Source organism: Melopsittacus undulatus, chromosome 2 (genome assembly GCF_012275295.1).
Source record: "Melopsittacus undulatus isolate bMelUnd1 chromosome 2, bMelUnd1.mat.Z, whole genome shotgun sequence".
NCBI lineage: Eukaryota > Metazoa > Chordata > Aves > Psittaciformes > Psittaculidae > Melopsittacus > Melopsittacus undulatus.
The window spans coordinates 80,406,735-80,430,939 of NC_047528.1; the positions used below are offsets into that span (position 1 = coordinate 80,406,735).

Sequence of the window (24,205 nt, forward strand, 5' to 3'; positions counted from 1 at the left end):
AATTTCATGTGTCCTGGATCAGAAATGACGAATGTTTATGTGACTTTTATTATAGTAATAAGCTAAACTAATTTTCAGGTTAGGCTAATTTAGTTTACATATCTCTACTAGATGATGGTAATGACAGATTAATTGCAATAGTCTTTACTGTAACAGCCTTTGTCTGCTGCAACTGTAAAATGAGAAAATGTAATTGGGATTGATAGGTGAATCATTCCATAGAGACCTGCTGAGTTAATAATTGTGTAATTCTTAGTATGTATTTATTCAGAGGACAATGTGTGAGGCTCGGAGTGTTGGAAGTGCTGAACGTGGTCAGATTCTGGCCTGTTCCTGTCCTTCCTAGAGGCCAAGATGAGTATCTGTGCATGGTTTGTTCTATGACTTTTTTGTCCTCCTGTTTATACAAAAAATACGCTCGAAGAAAAACCAAAATCCAAACACATGTTGCTGTTGGTACTGTTTAATTATGAAAGAAAAAAAATGCATGGCAGTTTAAGAATTAATATCTAACTAGTAATGATGGCTAAGTAACTACTGCTTAATATCCATATATATTGAAAGATACCATTAGAACATAGTTATAAAGCTTGAGTATCAACGGTGTTTAGTAGAGAATTTAGAGTATTAGAATATTTAGTGACCAGCTGACTTGACTGAATCCTATAAGCTTATATTTTGGATAGCTGTTTTTCACTAATGTTTGTATGTTTCATTTTGTTTCGGTTTTTCTCTCCTTGTGTGATATGGTTAAGGGTCGAGGAGGGTTTGCTGAAAGGAATGCTGCCTGTGGTAGAATGATCTGTGACGTAGAAATTTCTGCTAAAGAATTAATTCGTTGCAAAAGTTACCATTTATCTGAATTGGTCCGTCAGATCTTGAAAAAAGAGAAGGTAACAATTCTACCAGAGGAAATTCGGAATATGTACAGGTATGTTGTTGATTTGTGGTTTTAATCCTTCACTGGAAAGTGGAGGAGCTAGTTTCACAGTATACAATGTCATGCATGCTTATTTGATTATGGAGATGCTGATTTAGCATATTGGTGTATGAAAATTAAAATAGTAACAGTAGTTTATAATGCTTCAAACTACTTGTGGCTGGTGGCTAATTATGTGCAAAGCGAATTGATTTGTGGGAGCATTGGTTTATATACACTAATAGGATATACAGGCATGAGTTTTGCATTTGTTGGGTTTGGTTTGGGGTTTTTTGTAAGGTTTGTTTTGTTATTGTGGGTTTATTTGTTTGTTTGTTTTCCAAAATTAAAAGATGCTATAGAATTAAACACTAGTGTGCTAGATACCACACAATAGTGTGCTAGATGTTTCATGCAGCATGTAGGTCTAAGCTACGATGAAGGAAGCTGATTTTGCTTTACTATGCCTTCCCCCTTCTTTTCTCAGTGATTCTCCTCGCTTAATGTTTATGCTGGAAAACACCTGGACAGATGCCAGGTTCATTCTGCAGATCATGTGTGAGCTGAATGTTCTGCCACTGGCTCTTCAAATAACAAACATCTCTGGAAACGTTATGGTACATTTCTATTGCTTTCTCCCCCTCTACATTGTCCCACAAAAAAGTTCCATGATTTCTGTGTTTTATTTACCAGTTTTAACTTCTGAACGTTGAGAATACATGATGCTGTAAGTTTTTTGCTGTGATGAGTCTTTGAGTTTGATGTTCTAGTTAAATAATAATACAAAACTTCCTTAAACATGTCATGTTCGAGTTTTGTGCATGGTAATGATACAAAATAGTGGTAATGCTAGGTGAGCTTACACATAGTTGAAGGATATTCCTTAGTCTATTTCAGTATGAGTGTTTTCTATGCTTTGATTTAAATTATTTTTCCACCCCTCTCTATAGTCAAGGACAATGATGGGTGGACGATCTGAACGTAACGAGTTCTTGCTGCTTCATGCATTTCACGAAAAAGACTACATAGTGCCGGACAAGCAAGTGTTTAAAAAGCCTCTGCAGAAGCTGGTGGGTCCAGTTTTTCTCTTCCTAAGAATTTTTATTAAAAAGAAAAAAAAACAACAAACATTCTTCTGTCTTTTTGCATATTACCGTTCTCTGAGAGCAGGAGAAACCCAAACGTGTTGGATATAACATAAAACTTAATGGTGCAACTTATGCTTAATTCAAAATTATTTTTTTTTGTTGAGTTGATAATGGAGAAATACATGGTTTAAAGGGACAGTGTAACATCTTTTCTGTTGTGTCATGGATTTATGGAAGCTCAGGTGGTCTTTTAGTTTAAAATTGAAATAAGCTGAGTACTTGTCTGCACAGGGAAACAAAGCAGAAGATTAAGTCTGTTGCCTAGCGGGTGCACATATACTCTACAGTTATTTTGCTTATGAACAGTATTTCAAGTATAATTCGTACAGTGGGTAATTTGAGAATGTGGGTAAAACACCCAAAGGCATTAAAAAATATATTTAATTTCCTTGGATAATACCAGTGTAAATAATATCTATAGAAATATCTGTACGTTTATTAGTAAACAAATTAAAATTTGAGAATGTGTTTGTGTTTCACTATATTTTGCTTTTAAATAAGTTCAATGGCAGATTCCAAAACAGTGAGTTCTGTTGATTGTTTTGCTATATCAAAGCAGTGCTGGAATTTTAAATGATTCAGAATAGTATTGAACAAGTGGGAGAAAAATTCTTAATTCAACAAAATGAATAGCAGAATACTCTTTAGGGTTAAATGAAGGTTTTATTTGGTTTATTAAAGCCCAGCCATTGTATTTCCAAAACCTACATTTTAACTGGTCAATAATATTTCCTTTGGATCATGACCTGATTTTTTTCCCTAGTGTTGGCTTTCATAGCCAGCCACAAAATGCATACTAGTGCATTGTTGAATGATGACAATTCCTTAGGGTCTTTGTAATCTCTTGATAGCTGTTTGTTCCTGTAGGAGTTGGTTTGAATGCTGTGTCGACATGTAGAGAACTTAAATAAGGATCATGATGGAAACACCGTGTTTTGCATGTATTTTAAAAGTAACTCTATCCACTCGCTCTCGGTTTCATATTTGATTTGCCAAAAATTACTCCTCCAACAGTACAGAAATCTTAGAGACTAGATAATGACTTTTTTAAATGCCACATGTAGGTGGATGAAGACGAAGATATTGATGATCAGAATAAATCAAAGATAGGGAAAAAGAAAGCAGCATATGCTGGGGGCTTAGTCTTGGATCCCAAAGTCGGTAAGATATGACAATTTTCTTTCTTCTATGAAGTTAGAGACAGGTAGGTTATATTAATGCAGAGAGATTGCAATGGGCAATCTATGTATCTTGAAGGAGTTTGATGTGGTGGTTTGGGCAGGGGGTTGGGGAGGGGATTGTTGCATGAAAGAAAATTCCCAGCATTGACTGGGGAATTACTTATTCTTGGGACAGTTTTTCCTTAACTCTTTGTGTGAAGGTCATGCAGGGATTAGGTTTGTGTGTCTGTGTATGATTTTCTGATGGACACATAAGTTTTCTTTCAGTTTCTCCTCTATGTGGGGAAAACTGTACAAGTGTCCTATAGTAACACAGAAGCTATCTGTTCAACTCTGGTGAGTTAATGGGGTTGGATCGTTCCACTTCTGACAGCTTTTTATTATGGGTATTGCTGCATCTCAACAGCTACTTTAAGGGATTTAAATACTGGAATGTGTTACAATATATTACTATCACTTAAATATTAATTGTAGAGTTGGATGGAGCCCTTAGGGAAACTGAGTAATTATGACTTTTTGTTTTAAACTCTATTTTAGGTTTTTATGACAAGTTTATTTTGCTTCTCGACTTCAACAGCTTGTACCCATCGATTATCCAGGAGTTCAACATTTGCTTTACCACAGTGCAGCGACTGTCATCAGAAGCACAGAAAAGGGCAGAGGTTTGTGTGCTTTAAGTTATGACTTAAGTTACACTGTCTTGGCTTCAGTGTGTTTTCTGTGTATCAGCTTTGTAAGAAACTGTTCTCTTTCACTGTTAAATATTGTGGGCTTTTTTCCCCTCTTGTGTATTAAAAAAGAAGTGATTCTTTTTAAGTTGTATCATAGTAAGTTTTGTTTTGGGACTTTTTGAATATTATATGTATGTCATCTTCCTTTCAGTAATACTTTTACAGAAACTTAGTAAGTTCTCTCCCATCTAAATAAAATCTTGCTGTCCTCATGAAACAATATTTGTAGTGAGGCTGTTGGCCCTTTCCAGCTGCAGGTCATCCTAGCTATTTCTGAGGCCTTTGTCCAATTACATCCTAACTTGGTAGAGGCTTCCCAAAGTTAAGGTGCCACAGAATTCATGTAAACATACCTGACACAAGTCTTATGCTTCTGCCTGAGGGAAAGAATGCAATATGAGCTCAACCCTGATCAGGCATCAGGAAAACTGTGTATGTGTCTCGGGGGTGTGTGTTAAGGGGTGATAGTGTGACTGTGTCAACTGTGGGACCAGCTGTTTAATACAGCATTAAACTGTATTTAGCATAACTGAAAAAACTCCTGAAGGTGTAGTTCCATGTCCTGATTTCTAAGCAGCTGTGTTGTCCATGGCTTATCCATGGCTGCTTATTCTCATTTCATCAGCTGTGCTGGCACAGTTGTTGTTGGAGCTGCACTGTAAACTGAAGCAGTGAGTTGGTCAGGTCTAAAGTTTAAACCTGAGGCTTTTATTTTTGACTGGTATCAGCTCACAGGTTGGAATTAGTATGTTGTGCATACATAGTTATGGGACATAATTTTAGTCCCGTAATGATTGCTGTATCAGTACCATAGCAGGAATGAGGAAAAAAGTATGTGGAACTCTGTCAGTAAGTTTCTCCAAACTCTTGGTGGGTTGACCCTGCTTTCTTAGGTGTGCTTCAGACTGAAGCAGCTCATTTTGATTTTTGTCATGGAATGATATTTTGCCAGGTTTTGATGGCATTTCTCGTTGTGGGTCTTCCCAGACTGTCTTACTGAATTTTCCAACCTCGTAGGGTCTCTATTGCCCTTTCTTGGTATGTTTCTGTCTCTTTCATGGTGCTTGAAATTTCTTTCCAATTTTCCTGACCAAGGACCCAAGAAGAATGTGTGCTTTCTGCTAGGTGGTTGTTTTGCAATAATCAAGAGTTGCTTGGGTGGAGTTTTCATTTTGTTGTTAATGTTGATTTCTCTTTGGCCAGTTATCTTATTCAGAGTATCAGCTCCACAGAGCATGCACTCCATTTTACAGTTCTGAACATCAAAAATACTTCCGTGATAATAAAAAAAAGGATATGTTTTTATTTTCATCATGGAAGGAATTACTTGTGTGTGCTTTTACTTAATTTTCGTATCTATCTATATATGCCTCAGAGTAAGGAGTGTGTGTGCTTTATTTATCTGTTTTTTGTTATATGTATACACATATATAGTACATTAAAAAACCCACACACATGCATTAAGAAAACAAACACATCTTTCTGGTACTGGTCCCTGCCTGTCTTGGGTTTCTTCCAGAGACAAGCTTAGTCCCGGTCCCTTGGCAAGGACTGATTAATATAGTTAAATACTACAGAAAACCTCTCATGGTTGTTCTAAGTTGTGCTTTGAGTGCTCTGCAGGAATAGATATAACCTGTGTGGATTTGTTTGTGTGTTTTCCCCCAAGCTTTTCACTTAACACATTAAAATCTGATGAGCACTGCTGATCCTTTGACAGGTTGAAGAAGAGGAAGAAATTCCAGAGCTTCCGGATCCATCTCTGGAAATGGGAATTTTGCCTAAAGAAATCAAGAAACTGGTGGAGAGAAGGCGCCAAGTTAAGCAGTTAATGAAACAGCCAGATTTAAATCCTGACCTTTATTTACAGGTGTGTTTTAGAGAACTCCTTTGATTTTCCTCCCATTCCCTCTAAGTGCCCTGATCAGCCTTGCAGAATAGGGATGATTAGTAGGGAGCAGTGATTGTAATGTGCTTTACTTGTAGCCCATCATTGCAGCAGACTATATAAAAAGCTGTGAATGTAATTGTGAACATTAAGTTCTGTTCTCTGTTGGCTGTGGCTGTATCAATTTTGATGGTTATGTTTCGTTTCAGTATGATATAAGACAGAAAGCTTTGAAACTCACTGCTAACAGTATGTATGGCTGCCTGGGATTTTCCTACAGCAGATTCTATGCCAAGCCTTTGGCTGCTTTGGTGACACATAAAGGGAGAGAGGTAAGTCATTAAACAGGTTATAGACACATGTGAAAACAGTGAATTTAAGCCATCTACTTTTTAATTGAATAGGGGGATGGTCCTGGTTTTGAACCTACTTTTCCTTTCAGAACTGTCTCTGTATCTTTCTTGTACTGCAGAAGTTGTAAAAAATAAAACTGGTGTCTAGAAAAGAATGTCTCAAAGTACAAGTTGAGGCTTTAGCTAGAACCTTGTTTTGAATTGAACTGCTTAGTTTTAATGGACCAGATGGTGGTGACAAGAAAAATCAAGGCTGCTTTCACATTTTCTGTGAATTTCCAATTGTGCTTGATGGGTCAGTCTGATTTGGTGGTATGCTTCAGTTTTGAATGAGGTTGTCTTTGGCCAGACTGTCCTGTGCACTGATATGCTGAGTTCCTGAAACACTAAAGTTTCTAACAAGATTAATTAATCACATGATGGCAATGAATTGTATATCAGTATCTTATTTTCAGAAACTGTTCCTTAAAGGGAAGCTTTGCATTAACCTCAAGAGGCCAGATTTTATTTTAAGAACTGCTGTTAACTCTATAGGTAAAACTACTCTTGCTGTTGGTTAGCATGGCAGCTGAATGCAGACAACATCAGTTTGGTCCTAGTGGACCAAAAGTAATCATTAAAGATCCAAAATGTACCACTGATACGGTGTCTTAAAACACATTTTTTCATTATGCTTCATATTAATTCTTTATAGAAAATAATATCAAGCAGGGATTTGCAAAGGTGCCAAGAGCAGATGTGACAGGATGGCTGGTCAGCCTTTTAGTTGAGCAGGGAGATGGATGAGTTCATGTCTGTGTTTAGAGGAACTTCCTGTGATGTGAGGGCACAGCTTTCCCAGCTATGGACTACCAGTGTGCTGAAGGTCCATTTACAGCCCCCAACTGATGTGCATAGGGGAGTTTTGTTTCTGATAGTGCATCTTTGTTCTTAAAAATCATTCTCTCTAAACAGGTCTCTAGAGACAGCCTGTGTTTGATATTTTTCCAATTTATGTCACCAGGATGTTAGGCTTACAAAATAGGAAATAAATCTCAGGTGTGGTAACTGTAAATGTGCTGTTCATTGGTGTGAATTCAGAAGTTGATACTTCTTTTAAGGAAGTATTGTCTTTTTTATTGTTGTTGTGCTGTAAAATTCTGTTTTTTTTTTTTTGTCTACAAGGTTGATATGAAAAGCAGCTGAGTATCATAGCTTTATGTTTTCAAGGCAGTGTTCAAGGCCAGATTGAACAGAGCCTTGGGCAACATAGTCTAGTCAGAAGTTTCCCTGCCCATGGCAGGGGGTTGGTGCTAGATGATCCTAAGGTTTCTTCCAACCCTAATGATTGTATGAGTCTGTATTTTCTAGCAACATTTTACAAGTAATGAATTTGACTTTTGGAGTTTTTTATGATATCCATTAGTCATACAGAGCAGCTGTCACATACAAACTTGGTATTGTATGGATGCTTAAGCTTTTGGCCTCTGTATGGAGGGCAGATGACCCAATACTTTCTGTTTCACATGCCGTTTATTCTCAGTTATCTGTTTATGAGGTAATGGTGCATGAAATTTTGGTGTTCCTGTGTTATGTTCCAAAGAGGTGATGGAATGGGAAGATCCTAAATAGGTAGTACAGGATGGGATAGGGAGCACTTGAGACGCTTTCTCTTACATAGTTAATTTTTGGTTGGAAGGGATTTCTTGCCTCTCCAGTTCTGGTGGTGCTAGACCGGAGCTTGCTTCTGCCAACCCTTTGCACACATTTGAATCTCCAGTTTTGTAGCTGCTCTGAGTTTTGAGAAAAACTTAATGCTATGGCACGGTGTTTCCTGAAAGTGTCCTTTACCCAGTGCAGGTCTAAAAGTTCCCCTATGAAATGGGGCTGCTGGGAACACAACAGAGATGCCAGTGAAAGTCTGTGGAAGCAAGTCTGCATCTGGCAGCACTAGAGCTGAGCTCAGTGGGGCACTACTGTCTTGGTAGGCCTCTGATGCAGTGTAGCTCCTCCTGTAGAGCTAAAACTATACTTTTTATCCCCCATTCTTTGAGGTAGATTAGTATTCATTACTCTGGATACTGTGGAGATAACAAGCTTTTTGAAAATTTGGTAATTTTTCAAGATGAGCTATAGTTTAGTGCTTCTGTGTAAGTATGACAGATTCTAATGAAACACACTGTATATGCTCTATTCTGAAAACTTGGGTTTTTAGGTAGGTAGTTAGCAAACAGATACAGCTTTATTCCTTGTTTCTTAAGTAGTTGTTTTTGTCATAAAAGATGACACAAGAAGACATCTTAGTATTCTGGGGATTTTATGTTGAAATATTTGGTCTGGAAAAATGCTACTATAAAATTTTATATTAGTCTTTCTGTTCATAGGTTTCTTCTTCCCACTAAACGCTGATATGAAAGAGGTGAACGTTAAGTATCAGGAGATTTTGGTTCTCTATACAAAGAGGTTAATTAAAAAATACCTATTATGGAAGAATGTTATTCATCTAAATTTGAATGGCCTTTTCTAGTGGTCAGTAATTGATACTTCTTAAAAATGTAGTATTTTGTTTATTGTTCTGGAGGGTACCTGAACAAATGCAGGTAGGCTTCTTATAGATGTCTAAGTGGGAAAAATACTATGTGGGTTGAAAATTGAACTTAATATTTGCACTAATACAATTACAGTTCAATCACAAGTCTTAGCAAAATAATTTTAAGTGGGAAATACATATTTCAAGTTGAAGTTCTTAAGTTTTAACACAGCTGAGAGAGAATGAACTTTGATGACATCTGTAAATTGCAGCCTTCTAATTGTGTGACTAAAGACCTTTTCACTGAACCTGTAGGAAGACCGAGTACTGCAAGTTTCTGATGCTGAGTGCTGTGTGCACTAAATTCTCTGTGGTTTGGCAATGTCAATGTAGTAGAAGTAGTGGAGCTGCCATGGGGTTCCTTGTGGTGACTAAAAGTTCTTGTAATTACACATTGTCATGTTAAAAACTTTTTTATAACTGGACTGGTGTATAACTTACTACATGTGCCATCAAAAGGAAGTGAACACGTATGATGTGGAAATGCCATTTGTAAAGCTTGATCATAGTGCTATGACAAGAGTGTAATCTGTAATCTTCAGTCAGCCTTGGCGAGAGATGAGCTGGTACTTGACCTTTATTTACCTTAAGACATGCAGTAGAAATGAAGCAAAGCCTTACAACTCTGGCCATATGTAGGCTGGATCCAGTAGAGAGGTTAGTGTGAGTCATTCCAGTGAACGAGGTGAAATTTATGTGGACAGTGTAGTAATGGGAGTGAGTTTTCACTAGATGGCGATAGAGACCTTGAGATCATTAATCAATTAAGACTTGCATTTTTGTCGCAAAGTGTTTTAAACATTGGTAGGTGTTTCAAACGGGTCTTCCTTTTTTTTTTTTTAATTGTGGGTAATTTCTAGCAGGGAGATAGGGCATATCTGTGTCAAGTTGTCAGGATGTAATGCGTTGTGTATCTTGTTAAGTTTTAACTGGTTAAGTTTTAGTGTATTTTGGAAGAAAAAAAGGGCAAAGATTTGGGGTGGGAATGAGGTAAAACTGCAGTTCAGATCTGTTTGACCTTTTTGGGAATTGTAAATGTTTTCGTGTTTTGTTCATTAGAAATGCATCAGTTCTTTTTCTTACAACAGTTAAAATTATATCTTCATGTGCAATCCTAATGTTACATTATTGATCTGGAATGTGTTAGAAGGATTCCTGGACCTCCCCCCACCTCTCTGCGTTACTAAGCTTTTGCCTGGACATCGCTCTTGTTGTCACTACAGCAGTTGCTTGCATGGAGAAGTAATAGGAAAATATTTAATATATTTTTAGCTGTCCTTTAATGTAATTTAGTAACTGGAAACAAGATGAGTTGGTGGTGTACAACCAGCCAGCTCTGCACCAGCAGGCAGTGTAAGGTCATGCCTTTCTACCCTCCTTAAAGGACAAGTCTTTTGATGAAGTGTCAGTTGTCTGATTTCCCAAACATAGGATGCCCTCTGCTGCAGGATTTTCTTGCAGGACAGCAAAGTTGTTGAGAGAATTTTATCTGTAGGCAGCTTGGTTGCTAATGGCTGTCACTCAAAGCTGAGGACTTTTCTAAGTACCTGCTTAATTCCACATTGTTTTTCGTTGTTACAGATTTTTGTCCAAACAGCTAGAAAACTTGCCTTTGAAAGGAAAATAACACATTTGCTGTTTTTAACAGTGCTAACAGGTAGATCTAGTATGCAAAATAAAAGCGGGAAAGAGGCAGTTGGGTTAATTCCAACTTTCTCATTCAGATCCTTTAGATACATTCTCAATTAATAATTAGTTTAAGGCCGTGGCAGTCAAAAGGAAAGAATAAAAGCATGTTATTGCTGCAGCCTAGGAAAAGAATGGATGAGGGAGGAGAAAGATGAAGTGAAGAAAGATGAGCTTATTTTAAAAAATTAAGCAAGGGTAAGTAAGCAGGTTAATGGCCACCTATTGTGGTTGTCTTCTGTAAAGAAATACAGGCATTTTGCCTTTTTTTTTTCGGTAGCTTTCTTCATCCAGGGAAATTGATCATAATCTATTTAAGTCTATAAGAGTTGTCATGTGAATGGGGCAGTAGCCAGACTCCTGCTTCCTTCCATATTGTGGTACAGGAGAGAAGGGATTGTTAAAAGAGGGAAAGGAGCTTCCTAAAGTCTTAATATATGCATGTTGACTATATTTAAATAGGGAATACAACATCAATATAACATTTTTGGGAGGCATCGAACTTGATGGCAAAAGGCTAGGCTAAAGAGTTGCGTAATTGCTTTTAAATATAAAAATGGCAAACTGAGATCTTACGAGAGATAGTGCTAAATTGTTGCAGTGTCCCTAAATGGAAACCATTGGGGTCAAAACGGTTGTCAGTGTTGTTAAATTTATCATTATGTATGCAATTGCGAGCCAGTGAAAAAGCTATGTACGTTATTCTGCATGCTAATATCCAAAGCGAGTTCGAATAGACATTTCAAAGGAGAGGCTGCTTACAAACCGAAGATGTGAACTGAGTACCAAGTAGTATAAAAATTATGGAACATCTTAACATTCGTTGAAATTAAATATTATTATTGTTAGTCGAGTGCATGAGATGACATCTGGTCTGATACAGACTTTTGCATCTCCAAGGAGAGGAAATGAAACATTTCAATTAAGAAGAATGGCCAGAATATTTTGGGTGAGGAGGAAATTAATCTGGAGGGGAAAAAAGATATTTCATTTTATTTTGGGTGTGTTTGGTTTTTTTTTTCCCCACTGGGCAAAGGTTTTATTTAACGGCTGTTCACTGAATATTCATCCAATATTAGGAAGATTGATCAGCTTCAGATTGATTGTATGGCAAGTCAGGTGAATACAGAGACCTTGAGACCTTTTTTGAGACTACTTATTTTAAGGTTGTGCTATCACGAGAGGTGTGGTGCCTCTCACTTCCTGACTACTGGTTCCCATGGAAGAGTTACAGGAATTGCATGGCCCTGTGGTGAGTTGTATCAGCCTGGAGATCTGAGCTGAAAAATAGCTCTTGAGGAAACCCAAATTAATTTCTTTTGGATCAATGACTCATTGACTCACTGCATGCTCTTGGGCTGGCAGAGAAGAGGAGGCTGGAAAGTGGGGTAGACCTAGAGTGAGATGTAGGGGGTCAGGCATGACCAGCCTTTTTCCAGCTCACACCCAACTGTGAAACTATAGGGTTAGTGTTAATAGGACAAATACATGTGGGGTTTTGTTTGGTGGTTGTTTTCTTTCTTCTGTACTTTGTTGCTTTTTTTTGGTAGTTCGTTCCTGCCTTGCTAAAAGAGATTTTGCTTGAGCCTTATCTTAACCTGACTGACTAGGTAAGAACAAGATATTCCAAACCCAAAATTGTGGTAAAACAAAAAAAAAACAGTGTACTGGGAGACCTTAAAGAGCAAGGTCTCTAGCTTATTCTCCGTATCTGAAATACAGCAGTACATTCCTTTGCAGAAGTCATATGTGTTAGGTAGAGGACTGATACCTCAGGATTAGGAGAGTAGAAATGTCTCTCTACGTCCAGTGTTAACAGGAAAAATTCTCAGGTGTACAGTGAAACATTGGGGAATGCACCTGATTCCTGCAACCCCCAAAGTTTGCCATGCCTGGCTTCAGAATAGCTGAAGAAATCCTTTAATCCTGTCTAGACTACTGTAAGGATTATAGGATTCATCAGACAGAGATCCTGCCATAGTTCTCTTCTTTAGATACTGGCATAGGGGTACCTTATAAAAGGGAGATAGAGGACATAAATATTCATACTGTCCTCCAAAGATGGGACACCTTGATCTCATAATCAAGAAGTCTCATGTATTTCCTGGGAATGTTGCCCACTGTACAAAAGCTCACTGTTGCACAACAGACTGTCAGAAGCTTTTTCTCCATCTGCAGTTACATAATGTATTCCTTATCTTCTTGGATGAATACTCACTTGAACCTACTAGATCTGTTCAGGTAACGATTTAAGGGTGATGATGATCCTACTCTGACATATGGCAAGAGGCAGCGAGCTGGGTTTCTTGAGTCTGGGGAAAAAAGGCTAAAGATGGAATTAACTGTGGTCTTCAACAACCTGGTGGGGGCTGTCAGGAAGAAGCCAGCCTCTTCCCAGTGATTCACAGTTTTGAGCCAGGCAGGTCAAGCCCTGTCTTGGGCAGGAGGTTGGATTAGATATGTCCAGAGATGATGTCACAGTCAAAATTATGAAGCATCAGTTTAGAAATTCCTTTAATTCACACTCAGATTTATCACCAAAGTCAGCTAGAACCAACAGATGCAAGAGTAGCAACCTGTCATTTGAAGTGCAGAAAACTAGAAGGATGAAGACATTTCAGCAATGATACTTGTCTTGCGAGGCTGTTCGGTTTCAAAAGAAAAAGATCTGAGTACTTCAAATACAGGTTTTGCTGTATAGATCAGGTCATGTGGTCTCTTGCATGTATGTCCTTTTGCTGGGCCTGTGCCAAGATTCATTGGCTTAATTTAGCAGAGGTGCATGAACAGCTTATGCTATTTTTAGCGTCAAAATATACTTATGAGACAGATGAAACGGTTTGTGCAAGACCTCTATTTGTCTGCAGAAGGTGTACTGTCTCTACTCCTGCAGGTGCAATACCTTGTAAGAATACATAGGAGATCTTGATGGACAACATCAAGAATTCTGCTTGGGACAAAGAATTCTTAAGAAGTAGATGTAATTTAATGAGCTGGGGCATGCCTAATGCAGATGTCTTAATGTAAACAAGCAATGTTAGAAGCAACAAAATCTGTAAATCAGGCGTATAGTATAAGCTAATTTGTTCAGACTTCCTTCATAGTAACAGAGGGCAGTGTCAAAGGAGGACGAGAGAAATCTCTCCAAATTTTAGAGTGTCATAGGTGATTGAAAGGCACATGAAAGCTTAATTTATGCTTGTTTGCTTTCCTTCCAGTGTTTATACATAATGTAATGCAGGAGATGTTGCTGGTGGTAGCATTGTCTTTTGATAAAAGGCATAGCCTGAGCTAACTCACTGGGTAAGATTTCAGGGAGTAAGATTAAATTATATATGTTGATATCTGCCCTACAATTTGATACTCTGTGCATTTGCTGATTTGAACTACTAGGAATAGTTGCTTTATAAAATCCTATTTTACCTGGATTAGTAAAAAAAAATTAGTAAAACCCCAAATCTGGTTGGCTTTACCTTTCATATTTATTATTTTATATTTTCATATGTTCTAACTGACAGACTTTAAAAAGAGCAAGGAGTAGAGTTTTAGGTTGTTGGGAGCGGGAAGTATTTCTGACTTCTGTCACTGAAACACAGTGCTTATTGAGCAGCGTTCATCAGAAACAGGGAGTGTTGGAATGTCATTTGAACCTTCATATAAAGATTTTTTCTTTTTTCCTAGCAGTTTTTTCTATGTGAGCTTGTGCTAGTGTTGGTGATTACATGAGACTGAAGAAACTTTCAAAATTTAAATAATGCTGGTTGGTAAGCCCTGGTTTAAGGAGAAAAGAAAAGAAAAAATAAAAAAAGGAAAAGGCACTCTTGCGACACATAGCCTTTATGAATGGTGATTCCTGATTCCTGCTGAGATAGGAACAGCCAGCCATAGCCAAGCGGTTGCATTTTGGATTGATCATGCCTTGTTAAGTTAATTCTTTCTTTCTAATTACTTGCTTTGTTCATGAAATAGACCAAAAATTGGTGAGTCTAAATCATTTGAAGTTATCAGAAAAGCAGGACTATGTAATAATCTGCTTTGATAAAGTTTATCTGCTTAGATGACGTTCAGCATCATGTTTCCTGAGTAAGCAGTTTCTGTGATAGAGATACAGAAGATCTCAAGGTACAAGTACCTTTTTTATCCAGGGAAAGTGAATCTGCAGAACGGTTGCCAGGGAGAAGGATAACAGAATCACAGAGCTGTTAGGGTTAGAAGGGACCTCTTGGGATCACCTAGTTGAGCCTCCCTGCCAAGGCAGGGCTGCCTACAGCAGGTTACACAGGAACGTGTCCAGGCAGGTTTTGAATGTCTCCAGAGAGGGAGACTCCACAACATCCCTGGGCAGCCTTTTCCAGTGCTCTGCCACCATCAATGTAAGGAAATTGAGGTGAAACTTCTTGTGTTTTAGTTTATGGCTATTAACCATAACTGTAATAAAGAAATCGCTCTACTCATGGGCTGTTTTCCCCTTCAGTTTGGTATTCTGAATTGTTCTGTGTGCAGTTTCATTCTACGAGGCAATACCACAGTTGTCACGCTGATAGTTTATTTTCTATTTTCTCTGACTGACTTCAGTGCAAAGTGTTTTCAGTGTTAACTTAATTCTTCTTCCTTGATGCTTGTAATTTTACTGGGGTATCAAACTGTCAAAGGCTTTATTGTACTGTAATTTGGATTTGGCACATGGAAGGCTGCTGCTAAACCACAGGGACATCTCAACCCTGTGCACCAGTGTATTGCAGCCTTCCTCTTGGTTTTGCTCTGGTTAGAATTTTACCTGTTGAATTTAGAACTTCCTTGGCTGTACCCTTTGGTTTTTGAACAACCTAGATATAAATCACTGACAACTGATGTTTTGGTATTCATGTGACCTCCTTAATTTCTCTCCTTTCTTCTCCCCATCTTGTTCAGAACTCATCAGCAGTGTCTATGAACCTAGGCAAATACCATTTTTGCATTTGCTCAAAAATCTGTTGGTTTCTTTAAATCGTAATAGCTCCTCTGCCTTAATGTTTTAATATGTATTGTACCTGGGATTTTTGGTTCAATACATAACTTCATATTTTTCAACTTCGAGTTAAAAGTAGTCATCCTGGAGCTAAAGAAAAATCAATGAGAAGCCTCTACTTAGACTGAGAACCCCTGCAGAAAGCTTTGATTAGAAAAAAGCTTTAGATTTGACTCTTACACACAATCGTCCATCAGGTGGCCAGCTATTTTGACACGTACTGCTGTATACCACAGATACTAGAGATGGAAAAAGGTCTGTTACATCATGTAGTTCATCTTCCAAAGTATGTATGTAGTTACTTCAGCAGAGACACAACTCTTTGTGTTGTTCTGGGTTTGGATTTTTTTTTTTTTTGAAGGCTGTTGTCCTTGAAGAAGCCACTTCTAATTTTAATTTTAAATTTAACTTTTGGGTTTTGATCTGATTACTTTTTGTGATCACTAATTTTTAATAGATTTGAAGATGGAAGATGAGCCTGCCTCCAGTAGGAATGTGATAATTGACAGGTGTCCTGAAGTTCCACATTCTTGGCTATGCTCTAGAATGACAGAGCAGTAATGATTTAGAAACTGACATTCCTTCCTGGTGAAAGGATTGGAGGAAATCTGTGAAGTTATTGACTACTACTCACTTCTAAGAGATTGTGAGGAGATCACTGAGGTGTCTAATTAGTTCAGATTATCTCCTTCGTGCAGAATGTTTTGGGTTTTCTTTACATTCCTTTATACACTGTCTTATGGCTCACACCAATTCCCCCCTGCTTCTCTTTAATGTTCTGGATGGTTACCCTGAGGATTTGAGTAAGGGATCATGTTCCTACCTCCGTGTGTGTGTATGTGTGTGTGGTGTAATTAGTACAGCTATTTAAATGTTATCTGGAACCCATTTACCCTATCAGTCAGTTGCTGCTTAGTTCAGTAGAAATGCTTTTATGTAAATCACAGAACAATACTTCTGACTTGTAACAAGATTGGGCTGAATTTAGGGAACTGAAACACTTCATCCTGGAATAAAAATGTCTTGCTGAATCAAGGGTAGAAGATTATAAAATCTGCCACTTTTGAAAAGTGTATTATGCTGACATATGTATAAATTGAATTAGCTGTGATACTCCTACAGTGGGAAACTTCCCACTGGTTCAGAAAATTTTGGGAAAAGCTAACACACATGAAATTTTCCTCCCAATTTACATGCTATTTGGTAAGTTGAACCAATGTTCCTTGATACCTTTTTCCAGTAAGGTACAACTTCTGCATTTCTCTAAGGGCAGCTTCACAGCTCATTTTTGAATATTTGCAATTGATGCCTGATGGGGAGAGGGACAGATGCTTTCCTTTCACTTCCTTCCAAGTAATTTCGTAATAAAACTGGTTCCTTCTATGCGTAGGAGAGATATCTGTACTTTATAGGGATCTAATGGTATTCTCAATGATTTTTGGTTGCTCTTATAAGGCTTTTGTGGAAGATTCTGTCCTCATCTTGGCTTATTTTAATAACATAACAAACACGATTTTTTTCCTTCATTCAAATAAAAGGAACCCTCCTTTCCCTTCACTGTCTTTTAGTATACATACCTTTTGCCATCTGATACTTTGGTGATGGAACTCGAACTTTGATTTAATTATTCAAATATTTAAAATAATTATGAAACTTGCTCATCTTTCATACATGAGAAAGTCTTTCAGTGCTGGTCTCGTTTTCCAGAAAGATGGGCTTCTGACTTGCTGACCAAGGGAAGATTAATAAATTGCAGCTTTTGTTTGTGTCTCTCAGTTTTCAGCCTGGAGTGTAAGCTTGTGTCACTTTGCTCTGTCATAAATACTGTGTTAAATTACAGCAATTTTTTTTTTTTAAGAAACTGTTTGATTTTTTGCCAGGGATTCCTGAGCCATCTAGTAATAGTTCCAGGGATCCTATTCCTTCTCTGAAAATCAGTGCCAATTCTGGACTGTGCAGCTGTCCCAGTTTCCTTTTCATTAATTTTCACTGTAGGAATAAATGTTTGTTGTCTGATGTTTATTATATTAGCTTACTTGAAGTCAGTTATTTCCTTCCCTGCATAAGTCTCGCTTCACTTTTTTTTTCTTAAAGTGGGAAATGGAATAGATCTGCCAGAGATGATCTGGATGGTAAAGCAGGATGAAGTGGTATTTGACTATTCCAGAAATGATCCTTCTGTTATTCCATACAGTACTGCATAGCTTTTGGCTCAGCTGCTCTGTATAATAGGGGAGTGCCTCCCTGATAAGCCAAGCAACTCCTTTTTGCTTCGAAGAGCATGTAAGGCATGCATGGTAGTAGATTATCACAATTATCAAGTATCAGTACTGACTTAGTGTTTGTCCCTGGCCTTTTCCATCTTAACTTGAGGAAAGCCTGTTTTGTGACTGTCTGTGTCTCTCTCTGGGGTTAATAATCTATTAATAGCTTGTGTTGTATGAAGAACATCACAGACTTGCTATCTGCTTTTGAATATGGGTTTTTTTTTTTTGCAGTTTTATGTCTTTCATCATTCACCGTTTTACATTAGGGTGAAAATCATTGCTTGACTAGATTTTGGTTTTGTATTTGGGTTTTTTCCTTCATTTTTTTTCTACAGATGAGAGCAGCTGGGTAAGCTCTGTGGAAGTTGTGCTTCCAACTCTGCTCCTTTTTTGCTGATGCCTTGTGTTGAACTCTTCCTGGAGGATGAAATATCTCTTGGCACATTTGTTGCCATCTGCTGTTTGTCTCTTGTTGATGAGGCTTAGTTAGCACTTTTCCTAGGAAAGTGCATGACATGGTTTCGAAACCTGCTCCTTTTACCTATTGCTGTGGGACTCGGCAGGCCTTGTCCTAAATGTTTTCCAGCTGGTACATATCATGACTGTTTCAAATGACTAACATGAAAAATGATAATTGAAGCTACAAGCCTATTACGTAGTAAGCTTTAATTAGTTAAACTTCTTCGTATTCGTTTACTGTTGGTGCTAATGCTCTTGAAATCAATAGGCACTAAAGGGAGTTCAAAGTTTATATGCAATCACTGCTGTTATAATGTGCTGTATTACTAGGTAACTTGCCTTATTAGGTGATTTCATTCCCGATTATTGCTGCAAGCTAACAAGGCCGGAGTAATTATCTCATAAACAATAACTTTGCTTGCAGGACAGATGCGGCCAGCCTCTTCCTCTGGAGTTTGTGTGCCTGCTGTATTCCAGCAAACAGGCAAAGGAAGGTGATGTACGTAGGTCACCCAGCAGCAGATGGGAAGACTTTTTGAAAGTGGGATAGCACGCCTTCAGATCTTCTGTTATGCTAATAAAAGGTTTTGTGTGAGAATGATAGCAATGTCAATAACCATAATCTATCAATGACATCAACCCCTGGCATGTTCAAGCCATCAAAGCAAACACAGAATGCATTTGTATGCATAGCTGGACAGTATAAACCAGTTGCTATTAGAGTGAAGGTCATCTCTCATTTTCCTAGAATAGACTAAATGCCTAGGATACACATTCATGAAACTTTGAAAGATTGAAAATTTAGTCATGGGAATTGCTAGACTCCATTGGAATTTAACTCAAATTTGTTACTCTGTTGCATGTCACTGGTGTACTATGTAGTGGCTTATATCAGCCAACAAGTGTTTGATAGAAGAAGTAATATATTCCCTGGATTAATATTATCTAGTAAGTATAAAGTATTATTAAGTAATACTTAATAATTTAAGTCTTAAGTTATATTTAAGATGGTAGGGTTTTCATCAGAAATTAATTACAAATAAAAATGACTGTCATGAGTGGAAAAAGGGAAAATTACAATGATGAAACTGTGGATTAGCAGAATAACTGAGCAGTGCCAACATGCACCTCTAGTTGGTCACTTTCCAAAATGATACCAGGACAAGGTTCAGGTGCTGAATCTCCATATTTTTATGGGTCTTGATCCAGGTTCTGATACTATTTTAAGTCCCTCTTTACAGCTAGCATGCAAATCTTTATTTAGGACCATCTTTCAGGAACTGGACACAGCAGGTCAGGTATTTATTGCATCCCAGGAAACTCCTGTTTCCAGGAATGAAAAAGGCTAACCACTAGATTCCCTGAATTTTCTCTTTCTGTCACATTCTTGAAGTAGGGACTGGGAGGAAGTTTGACAGATTCAGAAGTGTATTTTGTGGACGAACATGCCTCATGTATGAATTCTAAAGATGTCACTGTGTTTCAAGTGAAGAGGGTGGATAACTGCTTTGCGTGGTAGGCTGCTTAGTGTGTTTTATTAGAAGCACCTGTGGAATTTTACAGTGGATGTTCTTTGTAGCTGTAGTAGTTTTGCCCTTTTTGAGTAGTATCACCTTACAGGTTAGAATCTGGACTATGCAGAGACATTATACAGGCTTTAAAACACTGACGGATATGCAGGAGTGAACTTTATAGAAATAGTTCCGAAGGCAAGATTTAATTTTGGGGTATTTTAAGCTAAGCTATTAGACCTGCTGTTTAGAAATTCCTCCCCCCCCATATGTTTAGTATTTACAGTTGCAACATTTAATTCTCCCCTACAATCTGCTGAGATTGTAATTCCATGGAATAAAAAAAAGAGGAGTGTGGAAAAAAATCATATATCATCATGACTATCCCATAACCAGTACTCTTCTGGTGAGGATTTATAGATGTGGAAACATAGGGTGCTGCAGCTTCGTTTATGTGCAGCCTATGAAGATACAGAGTAACCTAAGTGGCCATTTCAGTTGTTTTACAATTCTCAGTGAGGAAGGTAAAGTAAGAGTACTTTGTTAAATTATTGTACTGTAGATGCAGTGCTTCTAACGGTATCTGTCAAGTGTGTCTATTTAATAACATAGAGGGTTCCTCGGCATTGGAGTAATTTTGATATTTCAGCCTTGAAACCAAGTTTCTGTGTTTGAGCCTACTAAAATTGTTGGTGTCGTGTCTAATAACCCATCTGCTTGAATAATGATAAAGCCTCCTACTTTGTCTGTCTACCTCAAGGGAATAATCAAGCAGCCATTGTGACAATACTCCTCTGAGCCAACAAAATACATTTTCCCCCAGAAGTTCTCTTTGAAACATGAATTATATTTTAGGCAATAGAACTAAGGGGCCCTGGAATGGAGCTCAGTGGAGAATAAACATCTATCTCAAATTGTCTGTCATGGACAGTGAAGTTAAAAAAACCTGAAATAAACCCTCCAAACAAAAAAATCCAACTTCACCTTATTTAAAAGGGGAACAGGTATCCTTATGAATAGGATTATATGATGTGTGTTTACAGGGGAGTGGGCTTGATGACTGAGACTTAGTAGACCTTTTTGCCATGCAGTAGACTGTAGGCTGCTTCAGTTTTACTCCCTGAAGCAGTTGTGTTCTTGAGGTTTCCTGCTGTGGCAGAGACTATTGCCAGTCAGAGGAGCTGTGAACCAAAACTCTGTAAATGTCTGATGTCCCTAATGTGTGTGGTTTGGCTCAGGATCCATAACTCATCTCTTCCTCCTCACTGTCATGTAAGTCCTCTATGTGATCAGTTTCTTGTGTATATTGGTGCAGATTCAGAGTTGCTGCAGTTGGCAGCGTAAATGAGACATGTTTACATTCTTTGTTAAGTTGCATACAGGTTGTGATGGATTGCCCATCGTTTGTATTAAATCAGGGTCCTGTGCCTTGCTTCTAAAAATCATGCCATCATTCGGCCTGAAGTTACGGGCTTGAAGTAGAAACTGTTTAGAAAAATATTATGGCCCATGTGTTACAAGGGAACATCAACAAGAAATCACTTTACTTTTTTTGCCACACTGAAGTCTTATAATTTGTGACACGTGAATTATGTAGAATTTGAATGAATTGGGTATCTTTGATAAAGGTAATTCTACATAGTTACAAGAAGTCATGTGTTCAGCCAGGGAGGAGCAGTGTATTACCTGTCTGGTACAACATAAAAATATTTGTACTTAAAAATTGGTGCTCAGTAATCCCTTAGATTGGACCTTTCAATATTTACTTTGTTTAATGCTCAGGGGATTCTTTGTTCATGTACTCAATATTTGTAAGACATTTCCTGTAGTTCCTTCCGAGGTGTACAAGATCTGGTATCTTTAGTTTGTTTTAAGGAAATTGCTGTAGCCCGCATCTCTAAAGCACTGTATAAGGAGAAAGTGATGCTTCACTTGTCTCAGTTTGGTCTTCAAATGTTTAATGTATATTACATAGGTACAGCTCTGATCATCTGTTTGTTTCTTGCTTCAGACTGTGCTCGCTCTTAGAAGAGATCAAATTACCTGTGCTATAATTAATTTCTGCTCTGAATATGTTAAGAAATTTTGTATGCTTTTATTTTTTCTGGTTTCTGGATAGTGCCTCACATCATTAATTTTTGAAAGGATTAAATAAATTTTCTAAATAGAAAAATTCCAAATGGAGTAAACAGAAATATCTTAACATGTAGGAATCCCTGTAGACTTTGACTGTTTTAATGCTTACTGCAAGTTACCTTTTTTTCAGGCTCTTGATGTCAAATAGAAGGTTGTGACCAGAATGTACATTGGTCTGCAGTCTGCTTAATAAGCTTTCTTGTACAAGATGGAGAATAGTTTGGAGGCATACATAGGAGACTCAAGAGCTTTTGCTGTTGGGGTGGTCCAGGGTTTTTTGGGTACCAGATGTGGCCTTGTGAAGAAGGATTTAATTGCAAGGAGGGGACCCTGTGACACTGGTGGCTTAAGTGCTGTGCCATGACAAATGACCGTATTGTCCCATTGCAGTGGGCACAGCTGTCTCTGGCATAGCAGGATGTATCTTCTGGGTGTAGTGGTTGACAAGAGGCACTTCCTGATGTGCAGCAAAGCATTATTATACCAGTGCCTGAACCCCAGAGGACACTCCCAAGGAGTTCAATACAGTCTTATGCTTCTTTAAGAGTCCATTGATACTGAGAAAATGGATGAATTGAAGGTGTGTTCTTCAGGTTTTTTGTTCTTGTCTGTAGTTCAAGGTAATGTTCATATCCCTACAAAGTTCAGGGTCTTCTGAGGGATGTAGTAAATATACCTGTTACTAATCTATTAATAAATATGAAAGAAATGTCTTTCTTTCGTGCACTAATATTTGTTATCACAATTCTCAGTGATTGCTTAGAAAGTACTTCTTACAAGCATTTGCTAATTGTATTCCTTGCATGGATGAATTCTGAAGTTTTGATACCTTTCTAACACCTGCTTCTGAACTGACAGGCAGGTTTTGGGTTTAATTTGTGACCTGCGTAGATACAGCATCAAGGTGTGACCATATACTTCTTAATGAAAAATAGCTACTAAAAATTTAAGAGCGGCCTGGGTGGATTGCACCTCCTTATTCAAGTGTCAGAGGTGCCTGAATGCCTGAGCACTGTTCAGAAAAAAAAGAAAACAAAGGGCCCTATTACCCCAAGTGTCACATAGTCTAGATGTAGAACAAAGTTGTTCTGATTGATGATGGACCACTTGGTAGATAAGGAATTGGCTGGATGGTCACACTCCAAAGAGTTGTGGTCAATGCTTCAATGTCCAAGTGGAGATCACTGACAAGTGGCATTCCTCAGGGGTCAGTGTTTAAGATCTTTGTCAGTGACTTGGACAGTGAAATTGGGTGCACCCTCAGCAAGTTTGCTGACGACACCAAGCTGTGTGGTGCCATCAGTATGTTAGAGGGGAAGGAATGCCATCCAGAGGGAACTTGACACGCTGATGGGAAACTGAACATGAGCCGGCAGTGTGCGCTCACAGCCCAGGTGTTACGCACTTTCACATGTATAAGGATGTTGGAAGCATTATTGTACAACTGAATTTTGTTTCTTGCTAACTTGCCTTCCTTACAAATTCCTGTTTGTTTCAATAGCTCTCTTTCTGTTTCCCTTCTTTGCCAAAGTGTTAGATGTCTTCAGTGTCAAACCATCCACATTTTGCGTTTTCAGTCACTTCCCAAATTTGCCATCACCTCTTGGATTTGGGCCTCTCTAATTGAATACCATGTTGCTTATAGATCAAGTTGGGAGCCTGGAATTAAGTTCCCAAACCTGTTGTGTAAAATGCAACTCACACCTATTTGAATTAAAGTGAGGTGTTTGAAGTGTGCGGTAGGTGAAAAGGGGATGCCAGAAGGCAGGAGGGGAGGATAAGCTGCTGCTGAACTCCAGGGTGATCCAGGTGCAATCCAGAGAGCAAGAACCTAATTTTCTCCTGGGAGGTTGGAAGTGAAGGATGTTGTTCAGGGTCTATCAGGATGCTCTGTCCATGCATGGAGGTTTCCAGTGGCTCAGCTGTACCAGTGGAGCATCCTGCACCAGTGTTCTCTTTATGCTTTCCCTGCACTGCTCTTCTAGCTCAAATGAAGTGTTCACCAGCAGCTCTTTAATGAACTAATGAATGTGCTGCTTATGGCCTGTTGCTGTACGAGTAGAAGGCTGAGATGACTTGCACCATGAAACATTAAGCAGTATCTCTTCTGCATATTTCTCTGTAGGCAGGGTTTTGTTATTTCTCCAAGTACTTCCACCATCCGTTTGTGTGAATGTTTGAGCTGTATGTTACCACTCACCCTGTTGTTTTGAGGTGTGATTTCCTAGCTTTCACTCTCCTATACACTATGCAGGCTGGAGTGTCCTTGAACCTGCCCTCCCCTTTCTAAAGCAAAGAATGAGAAGCCTTTAAGCAGCTTAAGTGTCGGCCTGTCGCAGCTGACCCGAA

At 38.3% G+C, this 24,205-nt stretch overlaps 1 protein-coding gene and 1 non-coding gene across 3 annotated transcripts in view; both read left to right on the forward strand.

The window, feature by feature from the left end:
* Positions 1 to 24,205, forward strand: part of POLA1 (DNA polymerase alpha 1, catalytic subunit) — a 192,936-nt gene that overhangs the window by 28,097 nt on the left and 140,634 nt on the right. For both annotated transcript variants that reach the window (XM_034074563.1, XM_034074564.1), the window contains exons 20-26: positions 756 to 931; positions 1,407 to 1,536; positions 1,870 to 1,989; positions 3,132 to 3,228; positions 3,786 to 3,910; positions 5,700 to 5,849; positions 6,077 to 6,199. In XM_034074563.1, the coding sequence (XP_033930454.1) occupies positions 756 to 931; positions 1,407 to 1,536; positions 1,870 to 1,989; positions 3,132 to 3,228; positions 3,786 to 3,910; positions 5,700 to 5,849; positions 6,077 to 6,199 (921 nt within the window). The remainder of the gene's footprint in view (positions 1 to 755; positions 932 to 1,406; positions 1,537 to 1,869; positions 1,990 to 3,131; positions 3,229 to 3,785; positions 3,911 to 5,699; positions 5,850 to 6,076; positions 6,200 to 24,205) is intronic.
* LOC115946903 (small Cajal body-specific RNA 24) lies at positions 3,493 to 3,623 on the forward strand. Its single transcript, XR_004080916.1, has one exon. It is a non-coding gene; the product is annotated as a small Cajal body-specific RNA 24 (non-coding RNA).